The sequence below is a fragment of the Panthera pardus genome, unplaced genomic scaffold (assembly GCF_024362965.1).
Source record: "Panthera pardus isolate Hobbes unplaced genomic scaffold, ASM2436296v1 HiC_scaffold_16, whole genome shotgun sequence".
NCBI lineage: Eukaryota > Metazoa > Chordata > Mammalia > Carnivora > Felidae > Panthera > Panthera pardus.
The window spans coordinates 128,060,012-128,080,410 of NW_026526721.1; the positions used below are offsets into that span (position 1 = coordinate 128,060,012).

The window sequence follows — 20,399 nt, forward strand, 5'->3', positions numbered from 1 at the left end:
AAAACTAAATAAACAAACATTAAAAAAGAAAAAGAGAGGTACCCAGTTGTCTCGCTAAAGAATCTTTTCTTAGTCATTTACTTAGAAAGTTTGCCTTATCACACATATCAGTGTAAATCTATACCTTATCATACATATCTGTGTAAATCTACATGTATCTTACCTAAATTTATTAAGCCTATGGCCCTAGTGCCCTAATGTTGGATATTGATCATAGCTGACATCTGCATCATATCATGTAGACAACTAGATAGATGAATATATATATAGCAAGCTGTGAATATGTATGAATTTTGTTTGCTTTCAGGCCTCCTAACATCTGCACCAGGACCCTGGTCTTTGTAATACTGCTATTTAAATATTTTATAGTTTCAGGTAGGCCTCCACCACTCCCTTGCTAATTTTCTTTTTTAAAATACTATTTATAGGGGTGCCTGGGTGGCTCAGTCGGTTGAGCATCCGACTTTGGCTCAGGTCATGATCCCACAGTTCGTGGGTTCGAGCCCGCGTTGGGCCCTGTGCTGACAGCTCAGAGCCTGGAGCCTGCTTTGGATTCTGTGTCTCCCTCTCTCTCTGCCCCTCCCCCACTCGCACTCTGTCTCTATCTCTCAAAAATGAATAAACCTTAAAATATTTTTTAAACAAATAAAATACTATTTATATTCTTATCCATGTGCTTTTTCTTAAGATTTTGTAATTATTTGATACTTCTAAAAGGACTATACTTTGATGAAAATTATATTAAACTTATTAACTTTGAGAAAATATGCAAGTATTTGATATTTAATCTTCCCATCTAGGAATATGTCATATGTGTTTATTAATAAATATTGTTCATTTATCCTAGACCTTTGTATTATATTTGTTTTTTTTTAATATGAAATTTATTGTCAAATTGGTTTCCATACAACACCCAGTGCTCATCCCAGAAGGTGCCCTCCTCGGTACCCACCCTCCCCTCCCTCCCACCCCCAACAACCCTCAGTTTATTCTGGGTTTTTTTGTTTGTTTTTTTGTTTTTTTTTAATTATTTTATTTTTATATATATATATATATTTTTTAATATATGAAATTTATTGTCAAATTGGTTTCCATACAACACCCAGTGCTCATCCCAAAAGGTGCCCTCCTCAGTACCCATCACCCACCCTCTCCTCCCTCCCACCCCCCATCAACCCTCAGTTTGTTCTCAGTTTTTAACAGTCTCTTATGCTTTGGCTCTCTCCCTCTCTAACCTCTTTTTTTTTTTTTTCCTTCCCCTCCCCCATGAGTTTCTGTTAAGTTTCTCAGGATCCACATAAGAGTGAAACCATATGGTATCTGTCTTTCTCTGTATGGCTTATTTCACTTAGCATCACACTCTCCAGTTCCATCCATGTTGCTACAAAAGGCCATATTTCATTCTTTCTCATTGCCACGTAGTATTCCCTTGTGTATATAAACCACAATTTCTTTATCCATTCATCAGTTGATGGACATTTAGGCTCTTTCCATCATTTGGCTATTGTTGAGAGTGCTGCTATAAACATTGCGGTACAAGTGCCCCTATGCATCAGTACTCCCGTATCCCTTGGATAAATTCCTAGCAGTGCTATTGCTGGGTCATAGGGTAGGTCTATTTTTAATTTTCTGAGGAACCTCCACACTGTTTTCCAGAGCGGCTGCACCAATTTGCATTCCCACCAACAGTGCAAGAGGGTTCCCGTTTCTCCACATCCTCTCCAGCATCTATAGTCTCCTGATTTGTTCATTTTGGCCACTCTGACTGGCGTGAGGTGATATCTGAGTGTGGTTTTGATTTGTATTTCCCTGATGAGGAGCGACGTTGAACATCTTTTCATGTGCCTGCTGGCCATCCGGATGTCTTCTTTAGAGAAGTGTCTATTCACGTTTTCTGCCCATTTCTTCACTGGGTTATTTGTTTTTCGGGTGTGGAGTTTGGTGAGCTCTTTATAGATTTTGGATACTAGCCCTTTGTCCGATATGTCATTTGCAAATATCTTTTCCCATTCTGTCGGTTGCCTTTCAGTTTTGTTGATTATTTCCTTTGCTGTGCAGAAGCTTTTTATCTTCATAAGGTCCCAGTAATTCACTTTTGCTTTTAATTCCCTTGCCTTTGGGGATGTGTCGAATAAGAGATTGCTACGGCTGAGGTCAGAGAGGTTTTTTCCTGCTTTCTCTTCTAGGGTTTTGATGGTTTCCTGTCTCACATTCAGGTCCTTTATCCATTTTGAGTTTATTTTTGTGAATGGTGTGAGAAAGTGGTCTAGATTCAACCTTCTGCATGTTGCTGTCCAGTTCTCCCAGCACCATTTATTAAAGAGACTGTCTTTTTTCCATTGGATGTTCTTTCCTGCTTTGTCAAAGATCAGTTGGCCATACGTTTGTGGGTCTAGTTCTGGGGTTTCTATTCTATTCCATTGGTCTATGTGTCTGTTTTTGTGCCAATACCATGCTGTCTTGATGATGACAGCTTTGTAGTAGAGGCTAAAGTCTGGGATTGTAATGCCTCCTGCTTTGGTCTTCTTCAAAATTACTTTGGCTATTCGGGGCCTTTTGTGGTTCCATATGAATTTTAGGATTGCTTGTTCTAGTTTCGAGAAGAATGCTGGTGCAATTTTGATTGGGATTGCACTGAATGTGTAGATAGCTTTGGGTAGTATTGACATTTTGACAATATTTATTCTTCCAATCCATGAGCAGGGAATGTCTTTCCATTTCTTTAAATCTTCAATTACCTTCATAAGCTTTCTATAGTTTTCAGCATACAGATCTTTTACATCTTTGGTTAGATTTATTCCTAGGTATTTTATGCTTCTTGGTGCAATTGTGAATGGGATCAGTTTCTTTATTTGTCTTTCTGTTGCTTCATTGTTAGTGTATAAGAATGCAACTGATTTCTGTACCTTGATTTTGTATCCTGCAACTTTGCTGAATTCATGTATCAGTTCTAGCAGACTTTTGGTGGAGTCTATCGGATTTTCCATGTATAATATCATGTCATCTGCAAAAAGTGAAAGCTTGACTTCATCTTTGCCAATTTTGATGCCTTTGATTTCCTTTTGTTGTCTGATTGCTGATGCTAGAACTTCCAGCACTATGTTAAACAACAGCGGTGAGAGTGGGCATCCCTGTCGTGTTCCTGATCTCAGGGGAAAAGCTCTCAGTTTTTCCCCGTTGAGGATGATATTAGCTGTGGGCTTTTCATAAATGGCTTTTATGATCTTTAAGTATGTTCCTTCTATCCCGACTTTCTCAAGGGTTTTTATTAAGAAAGGGTGCTGGATTTTGTCAAAGGCCTTTTCTGCATCGATTGATAGGATCATATGGTTCTTCTCTTTTTTTTCGTTAATGTGATGTATCACGTTGATTGATTTGCGAATGTTGAACCAGCCCTGCATCCCAGGAATGAATCCCACTTGATCATGGTGAATAATTCTTTTTATATCCTGTTGAATTCGTTTTGCTAGTATCTTATTGAGAATTTTTGCATCCATATTCATCAGGGATATTGGCCTGTAGTTCTCTTTTTTTTACTGGGTCTCTGTCTGGTTTAGGAATCAAAGTAATACTGGCTTCATAGAATGAGTCTGGAAGTTTTCCTTCCCTTTCTATTTCTTGGAATAGCTTGAGAAGGATAGGTATTATCTCTGCTTTAAACGTCTGGTAGAACTCCCCTGGGAAGCCATCTGGTCCTACACTCTTATTTGTTGGGAGATTTTTGATAACCGATTCAATTTCTTCGCTGGTTATGGGTCTGTTCAAGCTTTCTATTTCCTCCTGATTGAGTTTTGGAAGAGTGTGGGTGTTTAGGAATTTGTCCATTTCTTCCAGGTTGTCCAATTTGTTGGCATATAATTTTTCATAGTATTCCCTGATAATTCTTTGTATCTCTGAGGGATTGGTTGTAATAATTCCATTTTCATTCATGATTGTATCTATTTGGGTCATCTCCCTTTTCTTTTTGAGAAGCCTGGCTAGAGGTTTGTCAATTTTGTTTATTTTTTCAAGAAACCAACTCTTGGTTTCGTTGATCTGCTCCACAGTTTTTTTTAGATTCTATATTGTTTATTTCTGCTCTGATCTTTATTATTTCTCTTCTTCTGCTGGGTTTAGGCTGCCTCTGCTGTTCTGCTTCTATTTCCTTTAGGTGTGCTGTTAGATTTTGTATTTGGGATTTTTCTTGTTTCTTGAGATAGGCCTGGACTGCAATGTATTTTCCTCTCAGGACTGCCTTCCCTGCGTCCCAAAGCGTTTGGATTGTTGTATTTTCATTTTCGTTTTTTTCCATATATTTTTAAATTTCTTCTCTAATTGCCTGGTTGACCCATTCATTCTTTAGTAGGGTGTTCTTTAACCTCCATGCTTTTGGAGGTTTTCCAGACTTTTTCCTGTGGTTGATTTCAAGCTTCATAGCATTGTGGTCTGAAAGTACGCATGGTATAATTTCAATTCTTGTAAACTTATGAAGGGCTGTTTTGTGACCCAGTATATGATCTATCTTGGAGAATGTTCCATGTGCACTCGAGAAGAAAGTATATTCTGTTGCTTTGGGATGCAGAGTTCTAAATATATCTGTCAAGTCCATCTGATCCAATGTATCATTCAGGGCCCTTGTTTCTTTATTGACCGTGTGTCTAGATGATCTATCCATTTCTGTAAGTGGGGTGTTAAAGTCCCCTGCAATTACCACATTATTATCAATAAGGTTGCTTATGTTTATGAGTAATTGTTTTATATATTTGGGGGCTCCGGTATTCGGCGCATAGACATTTATAATTGTTAGCTCTTCCTGATGGATAGACCCTGTAATTATTATATAATGCCCTTCTTCATCTTGTTACAGCCTTTAATTTAAAGTCTAGTTTGTCTGATATAAGTATGGCTACTCCAGCTTTCTTTTGGCTTCCAGTAGCATGATAAATAGTTCTCCATCCCCTCACTCTCAATCTAAAGGTGTCCTCAGATCTAAAATGAGTCTCTTGTAGACAGCAAATAGATGGGTCTTGTTTTTTTATCCATTCTGATACCCTATGTCTTTTGGTTGGCGCATTTAATCCATTTACATTCAGTGTTATTATAGAAAGATACGGGTTTAGAGTCATTGTGATGTCTGTATGTTTTATGCTTGTAGTGATGTCTCTGGTATTTTGTCTCACAGGATCCCCCTTAGGATCTCTTGTAGGGCTGGTTTCGTGGTGACAAATTCCTTCAGTTTTTGTTTGTTTGGGAAGACCTTTATCTCTCCTTCTATTCTAAATGACAGACTTGCTGGATAAAGGATTCTCGGCTGCATATTTTTTCTGTTTAGCACACTGAAGATATCGTGCCAGTCCTTTCTGGCCTGCCAAGTTTCAAAAGAGAGATCAGTCATGAGTCTTATAGGTCTCCCTTTATATGTGAGGGCACGTTTATCCCTTGCTGCTTTCAGAATTTTCTCTTTATCCTTGAATTTTGCCAGTTTCACTATGATATGTCGTGCAGAAGATCGATTCAAGTTACGTCTGAAGGGAGTTCTCTGTGCCTCTTGGATTTCAATGCCTTTTTCCTTCCCCAGTTCAGGGAAGTTCTCAGCTATAATTTCTTCAAGTACCCCTTCAGCACCTTTCCCTCTCTCTTCCTCCTCTGGGATACCAATTATGCGTATATTATTTCTTTTTAGTGTATCACTTAGTTCTCTAATTTTCCCCTCATACTCCTGGATTTTTTTTATCTCTCTTTCTCTCAGCTTCCTCTTTTTCCATAACTTTATCTTCTAGTTCACCTATTCTCTCCTCTGCCTCTTCAATTCGAGCCGTCGTCGTTTCCATTTTGTTTTGCATTTCGTTTCAAGCGCTTTTCAGCTCCTCGTGACTGTTCCTTAGTCCCTTGATCTCTGTAGCAAGAGATTCTCTGCTGTCCTCTATACTGTTTTCAAGCCCAACGATTAATTTTATGACTATTATTCGAAATTCACTTTCTGTTATATTATTTAAATCCTTTTTGATCAGTTCATTAGCTGTTGTTATTTCCTGGAGATTCTTCTGAAGGGAATTCTTCCGTTTGGTCATTTTGGATAGTCCCTGGAGTGGTGAGGACCTGCAGGGCACTTCCCCTGTGCTGTGGTGTATAACTGGAGTTGGTGGGCGGGGCCGCAGTCAGACCTGATGTCTGCCCCCAGCCCACCGCTGGGGCCACAGTCAGACTGGTGTGTGCCTTCTCTTCCCCTATCCTAGGGGCGGGATTCACTGTGGGGTGGCGTGGCCTGTCTGGGCTACTTGCACACTGCCAGGCTTGTGGTGCTGGGGATCTGGCGTATTAGCTGGGGTGGGTAGGCAAGGTGCACGGGGGCAGGAGGGGCAGACTTAGCTCGCTTCTCCTTAGGTGATCCACTTCAGGAGGGGCACTGTGGCAGCGGGAGGGAGTCAGATCCACTGCCGGAGGTTTGGCTCCGCAGAAGCACAGAGTTGGGTGTTTGTGAGGAGCGAGCAAGTTCCCTGGCAGGAACTGGTTCCCTTTGGGATTTTGGCTGGGGGATGGGCGGGGGAGATGGCGCTGGCGAGCGCCTTTGTTCCCCACCAAACTGAGCTCTGTCGTCCCGGGGCTCAGCAGCTCTCCCTCCCTTTGTCCTCCAGCCTTCCCGCTTTCTGAGAAGAGCTGTTAACTTATGACCTCCCAGACGCTAAGTCGCGCTTGCTGTCGGAACACACTCTGTCCTGTCCCTCCGCTTTTGCCAGCCAGACTCGGGGGCTCTGCTTGGCCAGCGAGCCGCCCCTCCGCTCCGGCTCCCTCCCGCCAGTCCGTGGAGCGCGCACCACCTCGCTGCCCTTCCTACCCTCTTCCGTGGGCCTCTCGTCTGTGCTTGGCTCCGGAGACTCCGTTCTGCTAATCCTCTGGCAGTTTTCTGGGTTATTTAGGCAGGTGTAGGTGAAATCTAAGTGATTAGCAGGATGCGCGGTGAGCCCAGCATTCTCCTACGCCGCCATCTTCCCTCTCTAATAATCCAGTTTATTCTGTTTTTAAGAGTCTCTTATGCTTTGGCTCTCTCCCTCTCTAACCTCTTTTTTTTTCTTCCCCTCCCCCATAGACTTCTGTTGAGTTTCTCAGGATCCACATAAGAGTGAAAGCATATGGTATCTGTCTTTCTCTGTATGAATTATTTCACATAGCATCACACTCTCCAGTTCCATCCACGTTGCTACAAAGGGCCATATTTCATTCTTTCTCATTGCCACGTAGTATTCCATTGTGTATATAAACCACAATTTCTTTATCCATTCATCAGTTGATGGACATTTAGGCTCTTTCCATCATTTGGCTATTATTGAGAGTGCTGCTATAAACACTGGGGTACAAGTGCCCCTATGCATCAGTACTCCTGTATCCCTTGGGTAAATTCCTAGCAGTGCTACTGCTGGGTCATAGGGTAGGTCTATTTTTAATTTTTTCAGGAATCTCCACACTGTTTTCCAGAGCGTCTGCACCAGCTTGCATTCCCACCAACAGTGCAAGAGGGTTCCCGTTTCTCCACATCCTCTCCAGCATCTATAGTCTCCTGATTTGTTCATTTTGGCCACTCTGACTGGCGTGAGGTGATATCTGAGTGTGGTTTTGATTTGTATTTCCCTGATGAGGAGCGACGTTGAACATCTTTTCATGTGCCTGCTGGCCATCCGGATGTCTTCTTTAGAGAAGTGTCTATTCACGTTTTCTGCCCATTTCTTCACTGGGTTATTTGTTTTTCGGGTGTGGAGTTTGGTGAGCTCTTTATAGATTTTGGATACTAGCCCTTTGTCCGATATGTCATTTGCAAATATTTTTTCCCATTCTGTCGGTTGCCTTTTAGTTTTGTTGATTATTTCCTTTGCTGTGCAGAAGCTTTTTATCTTCATGAGGTCCCAATAGTTCATTTTTGCTTTTAATTCCCTTGCCCTTGGGGATGTGTCAAGTAAGAAATTGCTGTGGCTGAGGTCAGAGAGGTTTTTTCCTGCTTTCTCCTCTAGGGTTTTGATGGTTTCCTGTCTCACATTCAGGTCCTTTATCCATTTTGAGTTTGTTTTTGTGAATGGTGTAAGAAAGTGGTCTAGATTCATTCTTCTGCATGTTGCCGTCCAGTTCTCCCAGCACCATTCGTTAGAGACTGTCTTTTTTTCCATTGGATGTTCTTTCCTGCTTTGTCAAAGATCAGTTGGCCATACGTTTGTGGGTCTAGTTCTGGGGTTTCTATTCTATTCCATTGGTCTATGTGTCTGTTTTTGTGCCAATACCACGCTGTCTTGATGATTACAGCTTTGCAGTAGAGGCTAAAGTCTGGGATTGTAATGCCTCCTGCTTTGGTCTTCTTCTTCAAAATTACTTTGGCTATTCAGGGCCTTTTGTGGTTCCATACAAATTTTAGGATTGCTTGTTCTAGCTTCGAGAAGAATGCTGGTGCAATTTTGATTGGGATTGCATTGAATGTGTAGATAGCTTTGGGTAGTATTGACATTTTGACAATATTTATTCTTCCAACCCATGAGCAGGGAATGTTTTTCCATTTCTTTATATCTTCTTCAATTTCCTTCATAAGCTTTCTATAGTTTTCAGCATACAGATCTTTGACAAATCTTTGGTTAGGTTTATTCCTAGGTATTTTATGCTTCTTGGTGCAATTGTGAATGGGATCAGTTTCTGTTGCTTCATTATTAGTGTATAAGAATGCAACTGATTTCTGTACATTGATTTTGTATCCTGCAACTTTGCTGAATTCATGTATCAGTTCTAGCAGACTTTTGGTGGAGTCTATCGGATTTTCCATGTATAATATCATGTCATCTGCAAAAAGTGAAAGCTTGACTTCATCCTTGCCAATTTTGATGCCTTTGATTTCCTTTTGTTGTCTGATTGCTGATGCTAGAACTTCCAGCACTATGTTAAACAACAGCGGTGAGAGTGAACATCCCTGTCGTGTTCCTGATCTCAGGGGAAAAGCTCTCAGTTTTTCCCCATTGAGGATGATATTAGCTGTGGGCTTTTCATAAATGGCTTTTATGATGTTTAAGTATGTTTCTTCTACCCGACTTTCTCGAGGGTTTTTATTAAGAAAGGATGCTGAATTTTGTCAAATGCTTTCTCAGCATTGATTGACAGGATCATATGGTTCTTATCTTTTCTTTTATTAACGTGATGTATCACATTGATTGATTTGTGAATGTTGAACCAGCCCTGCATCCCAGGAATGAATCCCACTTGATCATGGTGAATAATTCTTTTTATATCCTGTTGAATTCGTTTTGCTAGTATCTTATTGAGAATTTTTGCATCCATATTCATCAGGGATATTGGCCTGTAGTTCTCTTTTTTTTACTGGGTCTCTGTCTGGTTTAGGAATCAAAGTAATACTGGCTTCATAGAATGAGTCTGGAAGTTTCCCTTCTATTTCTATTTTTTGGAATAGCTTGAGAAGGATAGGTGTTATCTCTGCTTTAAACGTCTGGTAGAACTCCCCTGGGAAGCCATCTGGTCCTACACTCTTATTTGTTGGGAGATTTTTGATAACTGATTCAATTTCTTTGCTGGTTATGGGTCTGTTCAAGCTTCTATTTCTTCCTGATTGAGTTTTGGAAGTGTGTGGGTGCTTAGGAATTTGTCCATTTCTTCCAGGTTGTCCAGCTTGTTGGCATATAATTTTTCATAGTATTCCCTGATAATTGCTTGTATTTCTGAGGGATTGTTTGTAATAATTCCATTTTCATTCATGATTGTATCTATTTGGGTCATCTCCCTTTTCTTTTTGAGAAGCCTGGCTAGAGGTTTGTCAATTTTGTTTATTTTTTCAAGAAACCAACTCTTGGTTTCGTTGATCTGCTCTACAGTTTTTTTAGATTCTATATTGCTTATTTCTGCTCTGATCTCTATTATTTCTCGTCCTCTGTGGGGTTTGGGGTGTCTTTGCCGTTCTGCTTCTATTTCCTTTAGGTGTGCTGTTAGATTTTGTATTTGGGATTTTTCTTGTTTCTTGAGATAGGCCTGGACTGCAATGTATTTTCCTCTCAAGACTGCCTTCGCTGCATCCCAAATCGTTTGGATTGTTGTATTTTTATTTTCATTTGTTTCCATATATTTTTAAATTTCTTCTCTAATTGCCTGGTTGACCCATTCATTCTTTAGTAGGGTGTTCTTTAACCTCCATGCTTTTGGAGGTTTTCCAGACTTTTTCCTGTGGTTGATTTCAAACTTCATAGCATTGTGGTCTGAAAGTATGCATGGTATGATCTCAATTCTTGTATACTTATGAAGGGCTCTTTTGTGACCCAGTATGTGATATCTCTTGGAGAAGGTTCCATGTGCACTCGAGAAGAAAGTATATGCTGTTGCTTTAGGATGCAGAGTTTTAAATATATCTGTGAAGTCCATCTGTTCCAATGTATCATTCAGGGCCCTTGTTTCTTTATTGATCCTGTGTCTAGATGATCTATCCATTGTTGTAAGTGGAGTACTAAAGTCCCCTGCATACCACGTTCTTATCAATAAGGTTGCTTATGTTTGTGATTAATTGTTTTATATATTTGGGGGCTCCCATATTCGGCACATAGACATTTATAATTGTTAGCTCTTCCTGATGGATAGACCCTGTGATTATTATATAATGCCCTTCTTCATCTCTTGTTACAGCCTTTAATTTAAAGTCTAATTTGTCTGATATAAATATGGCTACTCCAGCTTTCTTTGACTTCCAGTAGCATGATAGATAGTTCTCCATCCCCTCACTTCCAATCTGAAGGTGTCCTCAGGTCTAAAATGAATCTCTTGTAGACAGCAAATAGATGGGTCTTGCTTTTTTATCCATTCTGATAATCTATGTCTTTTGGTTGGAGCGTTTAATCCATTTACATTCAGTGTTATTATAGAAAGATATGGGTTTAGAGTCATTGTGATGTCTGTAGGTTTCATGCTTGTAGTGATGCCTCTGGTACCTTGTCTCACAGGATCCCCCTTAGGATCTCTTGTAGGGCTTGTTTAGTGGTGACGAATTCCTTCAGTTTTTGTTTGTTTGGGAAGACCTTTATCTCTCCTTCTGTTCTAAATGATAGACTTGCTGGATAAAGGATTCTCAGCTACATATTTTTTCTGTTCATCACATTGAAGATTTCCTGCCATTCCTTTCTGGCCTGCCAAGTTTCAGTAGATAGATCCATCACTAGTCTTATCAGTCTCCCTTTATATGTTATAGCATGCTTATCTTATCCCTAGTTGCTTTCAGAATATTCTCTTTATCCTTGTATTTTGCCAGTTTGACTATGATATGTCGTGCAGAAGATCGATTCAAGTTATGTCTGAAGGGAGTTCTCTGTGCCTCTTGGATTTCAATGCCTTTTTCCTTCCCCAGATCAGGGAAGTTCTCAGCTATGATTTCAAGTACACCTTCAGCACCTTTCCCTCTCTCTTCCTCCTCTGGAATCCCAATTATGCATATGTTATTACATTTAATGTGTCACTTAGTTCTCTAATTCTCCCCTCATGCTCTTGGATTTTTTTCTCTCTCTTTTTCTCAGTTTCCTCTTTTTCCATAATTTTATCTTCTAATTCACCTATTCTCTCCTCTGCCTCTTCAATCCAAGCTGTGGTCACCTCCATTTTATTTTGCAGCTCATTTATAGCATTTTTTAGCTCCTCCTGACTGTTTCTTAATCCCTTGATCTCTGTAGTAATAGCTTCTCTGCTGTCCTCTATACTTTTTTCAAGCCCAGCGATTAATTTTATGACTATTATTTTAAATTCATTTTATGTTACATTGCTTAAATCATTTTTGATCAATTCGTTAGCTGTCGCTACTTCCTGGAGTTTCTTTTGAGGAGAATTCCTCCGTTTCATCATTTTGGATAGTCCCTGGAGTGGCGAGGAACTGCAGGGCTCTTCCTCTGTGCTGTCTGGAGTAACTTGCATTGGTGGGCGGGGCCACAGTCAGACCTGATGTCTGCCCCCCAGCCCACCGCTGGGGCCACAGTCAGACTGGTGTGTACCTTATCTTCCCCTCTCCCAGGGGCAGGATTCACTGTGGAGTGGTGTGGCCTCTGTCTGGGCTACTTGCACACTGCCAGGCTTGTGGTACTCCTTCGATGGGATCTGGCGTATTAGCCGGGGTGGATCCACAAGGTGCACAGAGGCAGGAGGAGCAGAGTCAGCTCACTTTGCCTTCGGTGGTCCGCTTCAGGAGGGGCCCCTCTTCTGTGGGCCTCTCATCTATGCTTGGTTCTGGAGAGTCCATTCTGCTAGTCTTCTGGCAGTTTTCTGGGTTATTTAGGCAGATGTGGGTGGAATCTAAGTGGTCAGCAGGACGTGGTGAGCCCAGTGTCCTCCTATGCTGCCATCTTCTGTTTTCTCTCTAAAAAAACACTCTTCTCAGGACTAAATAGCCTGACTTGATGACAGAGGAAACACCACAACTGCAGGGCAGGTCCAACCGGGTTTACACCACATCCCTCAGGGTCTGTGAGCTTCAGGTCACTGACCTCACCTCCAGTTTCTCAACTGGGACAGGAAGGCTGGGCCACAGGGGAGAGAGAGCCAGGCTCTGTGCTGAGAGAGGACGCTCACAAGGCTGTTGTGTGTTGTCCCTCCACTGCAGAATCTATATTTGTTAAAATCTTGCAGATCTGTCATGATTTTTTTCCTGAAACATTTTTCTATTATATTATAGTAGATTATATTGTAGCATAATAGAATTATAGTATGTTATTTAAAATTTTTTAATGTTTATTTATTATAGAGAAAGAGAGAGCACACAAGTAGGGGAGGTGCAAAGAGAATGGGACAGAGAATCCTAAGCACGCTGTACACTGTCACCCCAGAGCCCAGTGTGGGGCTCGAACCCATGAACCGTGACATCATGACCTGAACTGAAGTTGGATGCTCAACCAGCTGATCCACCCAGGTGCCCCTTTAGTACATTATTTTAAATAAAAATAAGTCATAAATTTGGGTTACTTTTCCCCAACTAATGACTGTTGTATATGAAAATGACATTGTGATATGTTTGTCTTTTGCCAAACTAATTTATTCATTCATAAATAATTGTAGTAATATTTTTCTTTTTTTATAGTTGTACCACAATTTGTTTATTAACCAGTTGATGGACATTTGAATTGTTTTTAATTTTAACATTATGAAAAAAGCAACTGTAAACATTAACATACAGGTGCTTATGTAGACATATGTTTTTATTTTGCGGGGGAGTAGATACACAAAAAGGGTAGTATGGTAATTGTATATTTAACTTCAGGAGAAAGTTCCAAACTGTTTTCTAGATATGCTATTTTGCATTCACACCAGCACTATCTGAGGGTTTCAGTTGCTCTAAATCCTTATTAACACTTAATGTGATCAGTGTATTTTATTTTGACCATATTAGTAGATAAGTAGTGCTATTGTCTTGATTTGCATTTCTATAATGACTAATAACTTTGGATATATTTTTATGTGCTAATTTGCCGTCTGTATGTGAGTGGATGTGTGTTCAAATCTTTTGCTTATTTAAAAAATTGGGTTGGGGCGCCTGGGTGGCTCAGTTGGTTGGGCGGCCGACTTCGGCTCGGGTCATGATCTTGCGGTCTGTGAGTTCGAGCCCCGCGTCGGTCTCTGTGCTGACAGCTTGGAGCCTGGAGCCTGCTTCAGATTCTGTGTCTCTCTCTCTCTCTGCACCTCTCCTGCTCACTCTCATGCTCTGTCTCTGTCTCTCTCTCTCTCTCTCAAAAATAAATAAACATTAAAAACATTTAAAAAAAAATTGGGTTGTCTCATTATTATTGGGTTTTAAGTTTGTTTTTTTGTTTCATTTTAATTTACATCCAAGTTAGTTAGCATATAGTGCAATAATAATTTCAGGAGTAGAATCCAGTGGTTTATCCCCTGCATATAACACCCAGTGCTCATCTCAACAAGTGTCATCCTTAATGCTCCATGCCCATTTAACCTATCCTTCCACCCACAACCCCTCCAGCAACCCTCAGTTTGTTGTCTATATTTAAGAGTCTCTTAGGGGCGCCTGGGTGGTTCAGTTGCTTGGGCCTCTAACTTTGGCTCAGGTCATGATCCCACTGCTCATGGATTTGAGCCCTGCGTCGGGCTCTGTGCTAATAGCTCAGAGCCTGGAGCCTGCTTCAGGTTCTGTGTCTCCCTCTCTCTCTGCCCCTCCCCCACTCACACTCTGTTTCCCTCTCCCAAAAATAAACGTTAAAAAAAATTTTTTTTTAAATCTCTTGTTTTGCCCCCTCCGGGTTTTTATATTATTTTTGCTTCCCTTCCCTTCTGTTAATCTGTTTTGTATATTAAATTCCACATATGAGTGAAGTCATATGATATTTGTCTTTCTCTGACTGGCTAATTTTGCTTTGCATAATACCCTCTAGTTCCATCCACGTTGTTGCAAATGGCAATATTTCTTTTTTTTTTTTTTTGATTGCCGAATAACACTCTATTGTGTGTGTGTGTGTGTGTGTGTATGTGTGTGTGTGTGTGTGTGTGTATATATATATATATATATATATATATATATATATATATATATACCACATCTTCTTTATCCATTCATCTGTCGATGGACATTTGGGCTCTTTCCAAACATTGGGGTACGTGTGCCCCTTTGAGACAGCATACCTGTATCCTTTGGATAAATACTTAGTAGTGCAATTGCTGGATTGTAGGGTAATTCTATTTTTTCATTTTTTGAGGAACCTCCATACTGTTTCCCAGAGTGGCTGCACCAGTTTGCATTCCCACCACAAATGCAAAAATGTTCCTCTTTCTCCGCATCCTCGCCAGCATCTGTTGTTGCCCGAGTTGTTAATTTTAGCCATTCTGACTGGTGTGAGGTGGTTATTTCATTGTGTTCTTGATTTGTATTTCTCTGATAATGAGTGATGTTGAGCATTTTTTTTTGTGTGTCTACTAGCCATCTGGATGTCTTCTCTAGAAAAGTATCTATTCATGTCTTTTGCCCATTTCTTCACTGGATTATTGTTTTTTTTGGGGGGGGTTGTTGAGTTTGATAAGTTCTTCATAGATTTTGGATACTAGCCTTTAATCTGATAAGTCATTTGCAAATATCTTCTCCCATCCCATCAGTTGCCTTTTAGTTTTGTTGTTTCCTTTGCCATGCAGAAGATTTTTATCTTGATGAGGTCCCAATAGTTCATTATAGTAATATTCTTCTTGATTCTACCCTACTTTCCAGGCATGCAATCATCTGAAAATATTGATATTTTATTTGTTTCTTTCTACTTCATATGTATTTTGTATCTTATTGCATTACTGGAAAATTCCAAAAACAACGTTAAATAATAATGGTGATACGACAGCTTCTTATTTCTGACTCCAGTGCAATTCTGGCTTAGCTTTCCTGTTGGCATTTTCACTGAATCCTTCTCTATTAGTTGTTTAATTACTATTATTGCTTTTACTATTAATGAATGTTGAGCACCTATATTTTTCTCTCTACACGGTCCCTGTACTTTCAGGTCTTTAGCTTACTTCCTTCTCCTTTAAAGCATGGTCTAGTTCCTGTGGGAAGAAAGTTGTTCTGAAGCAATAAACACTAACAAGTACAGAAAAAGGAAGTATGGATTTTCTTCCATTCTCCTTTGGGCAGCTGTGACTTACCCAAATGGACTTGATGCACTCAAAGTGAGAGGCTCTCTTCACACAGGTGACATGAGGACCATCCGCTGGAAGGACTTTTTTCATATTGTCACTGAAATCAGAGCACTTACTGGCCTCATGATTTGAGACAGTGCACCACCTCACAGTTTTCCCAGGGACAGCCAGACACAGACCTAGGGGACAGATGCCAGAGGTGTAAGGAACCCACAGCACTCATCTTTCTCTGCTGGCAGAAGAAGTTAGAGACAAGGTAAATGGTTGCCTGAGTGGGACAGACAAAAATTGGGTTGGCTGCATGGCTCACCTGAGTTTTCAGGTCCCATTTCTCTGATTGTGCCTTTCCCCTTGGAGAAACAAACCCAAAAGCACCTCCCAAAAGCTAAACAGAATTACCACATGACCCAGAAATCCCACCCCTCAGTATATATCCCAAAGAATTGGAAGCAGGTACTCAAATACACATACATGAATATTCATAGTAGCACTATTCACGATGGTCAAGAAAGGCAGAAACAACCTATATGTACATCAATGGGTGAATGGATAAACAAAATATAGTATATCCATACAATGAAATATTATTCTGCCATAGAAAGAATGAAGTATTGCTATATGCTACAACATGGATGAACCTCGAAAATAATATGTTAAATGAAAGAAGCCAGTCATAAAAGGCTACACATTATATAATCCTACTCATATGAAATATCTAGAATAGGTAAATCTATAGAGACACAAAACAAACTGGTGGTTGCCAGGGGCTGGGAGAGAGGGGAATGGGTACTGACTGCTTAATGGGCACAGGATTTTCTTTTGGAACTGGATAGAGATGGTAGTTACACAACACTGTGAGTATACTAAATGCCACTGAATTGTATACTTTTAAATGATTAATTTTATGTTAATTAATGTCACCTCAGAAAAGAAAAAATATAAAAGGTGGAGGGGTGCCTGGGTGACTCAGTCGGTTAAGCATCCAACTCTTGATTTTGGCTCAGCTCATGATCTCGTGGTTCAGGAGTTCGAGCCCCACATTAGGCTCTGTCTGCACTGACAGTGTGGAACCTGCTTGAGATTCTCTCTCTCTTCCCCTCCCCTCCTCTTGCTCTTTCATTCTCTCAAAATAAACAAATAAACTTAAAAGAAAAACCTATGGGAAGGAATCTTCAGCCTACTGATTTAGTCATTCTTTTGACATTAGATACTCTAACCTTATATGGTACTAATTGCTGGGGCACTAAAATCAGTACATGTTTATTTCATTTTAAGATATAGTAATAAGTTTAGAGACTATTTTAAAGGCAAAATGCTGCTTACAAATCTGTAGTATTTGAGCCAAATGTTATTTTAAATAAAATCTCAAAGATGAAAGTACAGCAGTAGCAAATCCCAGTTTTGGATGAAGTCCTGTATGTCAGGCAGTGTGCCAAGCACATTACTCTGCTCTAAGGTCCACAAATCTCCTGCCATTTAAACATTAGTGTTTCTGTTTGTAGATGAAATTTAAGGAAAAAAAAACTATCAGGGACATAAAATAACTTGAGACGAAGCTAATATTTGAACTACCCAAATCTGTTTGACTCCAAAATCTGCACTGCCTTTTAAGTGTCTGTGAGTAAGAAACATCAAAAGAAACAGGACAGGAGATGCCAAATTACCTTAGACAGAATCCCATATGAAACACAGAATGACATATGGAGCTCCTCAACCCTATCTGAAAAAGCCTTTGAGAGTAGCAGCCCAAGGAAGGAGAGCAAGCTAGGAAATGGAACTATAGAGGCCATGTGCCCATGTGCAGAATAGAAACATTTGGAGTATTAGCTTTCATTTTCATTTTGAAACTTTCAAATCATGTTTAATCTGCTTCCTAATATACATTGCTAAAACATTTTGTGCTTAGAAATAACTGGCAACAGTAGAGACAATACAACTCTATAAATGAAAATGCTTTGTAAGCAGGTTAAGTTATACAAAGAGCTACTATATCCAAATGTAGGGTTTGGTTTTTTTTTTTCAGAGGTATGCACTTTTTGGGAAAGCCTTTTTGAAAGTTTATATTTTCAGTCACCACTGTGCTTATGTTCAAATGATTAAAACTAGTTTCTGCACTTCTAATTTTTTTTAACTGCGATTGCAAAACAGGGCAAATGAAGTTTGTATTATTAGGGGAAAAGTGAAAGTCTTGACAGAAGCAAAACAAAACAAAAAAAGGGAAGATGGACTTTTGCTTCTACCTATAAAGGAATAACTGATATGGGACTTGTTCTAGTACTTTAAACAACTAAAACACACACACACACACACACACACACAGTGTGGAAAAAAAACATGTGAAGAAACTTTTAAGTTATTGGATTATGGGCAAAAGAAAACCGGAGTAGCAATACTTATATGGGACAAAATAGACTTTAAAACAAAAACCATAACAAGAGACAAAAAAAGAGCACTATACAATAATAAAGGGAATAATCCAACAAGAAGATATAACAATTATAAATATTTATACACCCAACATAGAAGCACCCAAAACCATAAATCAGTTAATAACAAATGTAAAGGAACTAATCAATAATACAATAATAATAGTGACTTTAACACCCCACTTACATAAATGGATGGATCATCTAAACAGAACATCAACAAGGAAACAATGACTTTGAAGGATATACTGGACCAGATGGACTTAACAGATATATTCAGAACATTCCATCCTAAAACAGCAGAATACATGTTCTTTTCAAGTGCACATGGAACATTCTCCTGAATAGATCACATATTAGCCCACAACACAAATCTCAACAAATCCAAGAAGGTCAAAATCATACCATGCATCTCTTCTGACCACAACGTTATGAAACTAGAAATCAACCACAAGAAAAAATCTGGAAAGACCACAAATACATGGAGGTTAAATAACATGCTACTAAACAATGAATAGGTCAGCCAGGAAATCAAAAGAGAAATTAAAAAGTCCATGGAAACCTCTGGGATGCAGCAAAAGTGTTTCTAAGAGGGAAATTTATAGCAATACAGGCCTACCTCAAGAAACAAGAAAAATCTCAAATAAACAATCTAACCTTGTACCTAAAGGAGCTAAAAAAAAGGAACAACAAAACCAAACCAAAAACCAGCAGAAGGAAGGAAATAATAAATATTAGAGCAGACATAAATGTTATAGAAACTAAAAAAAACAATAGAACAGATCAATGAAACCAGGAGCTGGTTCTTTGAAAAAAATTAAAAAAAAAATCAAAAACCTCTAGCCAGACTTACCATGAAACAAAGAGGAAGGACTCAAATAAATAAAATCACAAATGAGAGATGAGAAATAACAACCAAACCATCTCCAATAAAGAGTTAGTATCCAAAATATATAAAGAAGTTACAAAAACTCAACACTCAAAAAACAAATAATCTAATTAAAAATGGGCAGAAGACATGAACAGAAATTTTTCCAAAGAAGACGTCCAGATGGCCAACAGACACATGAAAAGATGCCCAATATCACTCACCATGAGGGAAATGCAAATCAAATATCTACAATGAGATATCACCTCACACTATCAGAATGGCTAAAATTAACAACACAAGAAACAGGTGTTGGCAAGGATATGGAGTAAAAGGAACACTCATGCACTACTGGTGGGAGTGCAAACTGGTACACCCACTGTGGAAAACAGTATAGAGGTTCCTCAAAAAGTTAAAAATAGGACTTACCCTAGATTCTGGAAATCACAATACTTGGTATCTACCCAAACGATACAAGAACACTAATTCAAAGGGATACATGCACCCCTATATTTATAGCAGCATTATTTACAATACCTAAGATATGAAAGCAGCCCAAGTGTCCATCAACAATAGACAGCAATGGAATATTATTCAGCTATAGAAAAGGATGAAATCTTTAAAAAAAGAGTGAAATCTTGCCGTTTGCAATGACATGCACAGAGCTAAAGAGTATAATGCTAAGTAAAATAAATCAGTCAGAGAAAAATAATATTATATGATTTCACTCAAATCTGGAATTTAGGGAAGAAAACAGGCAAAGGGAAAAAATAAGAGATAGAGACAAAGGAAAACACAGACTCTTAATTATAGAGAATAATCTGATGGTTACCAGAGGGGGTGGGGGTGGGAGGGAATGGGTTAAAACCCTGATGTGGATTAAGGAGTGCACTTGTCATGATGAGCACCAGGTGATGTATGGAATTGTTTGATCACTATATCGTAGACCTGAAACTAATACTGTATGTTAACTAACTGGAATTAAAATAAAAATATAACATAACATAACATAACATAACATAACATAACATAACATAACATAACATAAAATATTGGACAATGGGAAGTGCAGGACTGTGATCTCTGAGAGAAGGAAAACAAATAAAGTGAGTCCTATAATCATCCTAACTTTCTTTCTGGACCAGATTTCCAGATGGCAGAGCAGAGAGAAGAAAACCAAGTAGCCTGACTGTCTTACCAAGTTGAGGAGACAGAGATCATATTTAGGTAAGGCTAAGGCAATTAGAATTTGTAGCACAGATTACCAAACAGTAGTGAATGCCAAAAAGGAGAGAAGAGAGAGAGGAGATTGAAATCTAGAGTCTACATACATTTGAGATTCTGGCTAAATTCCAACTTGAGCATTGTAGAAACCAGGCAATAACAACTGCTAGAGAAAGAAAATTCAATGGGGAGCTTAAGCCAAACATTTTCCAGAACTTCAATGAGGTCAGGAATCATTTCAAGTTCCCATGATTCAGAGTGGATAAAAATCT

At 39.3% G+C, this 20,399-nt stretch overlaps 1 protein-coding gene across 1 annotated transcript in view; it reads right to left on the reverse strand.

The window, feature by feature from the left end:
- The window catches only part of LOC109259326 (inhibitor of carbonic anhydrase-like), a 63,030-nt gene that overhangs the window by 30,395 nt on the left and 12,236 nt on the right, over positions 1-20,399 (reverse strand). Inside the window, exon 2 of the mRNA XM_019436891.2 lies at positions 15,616-15,788. Coding sequence (XP_019292436.2) covers positions 15,616-15,788 — 173 coding nt within the window. The remainder of the gene's footprint in view (positions 1-15,615; positions 15,789-20,399) is intronic.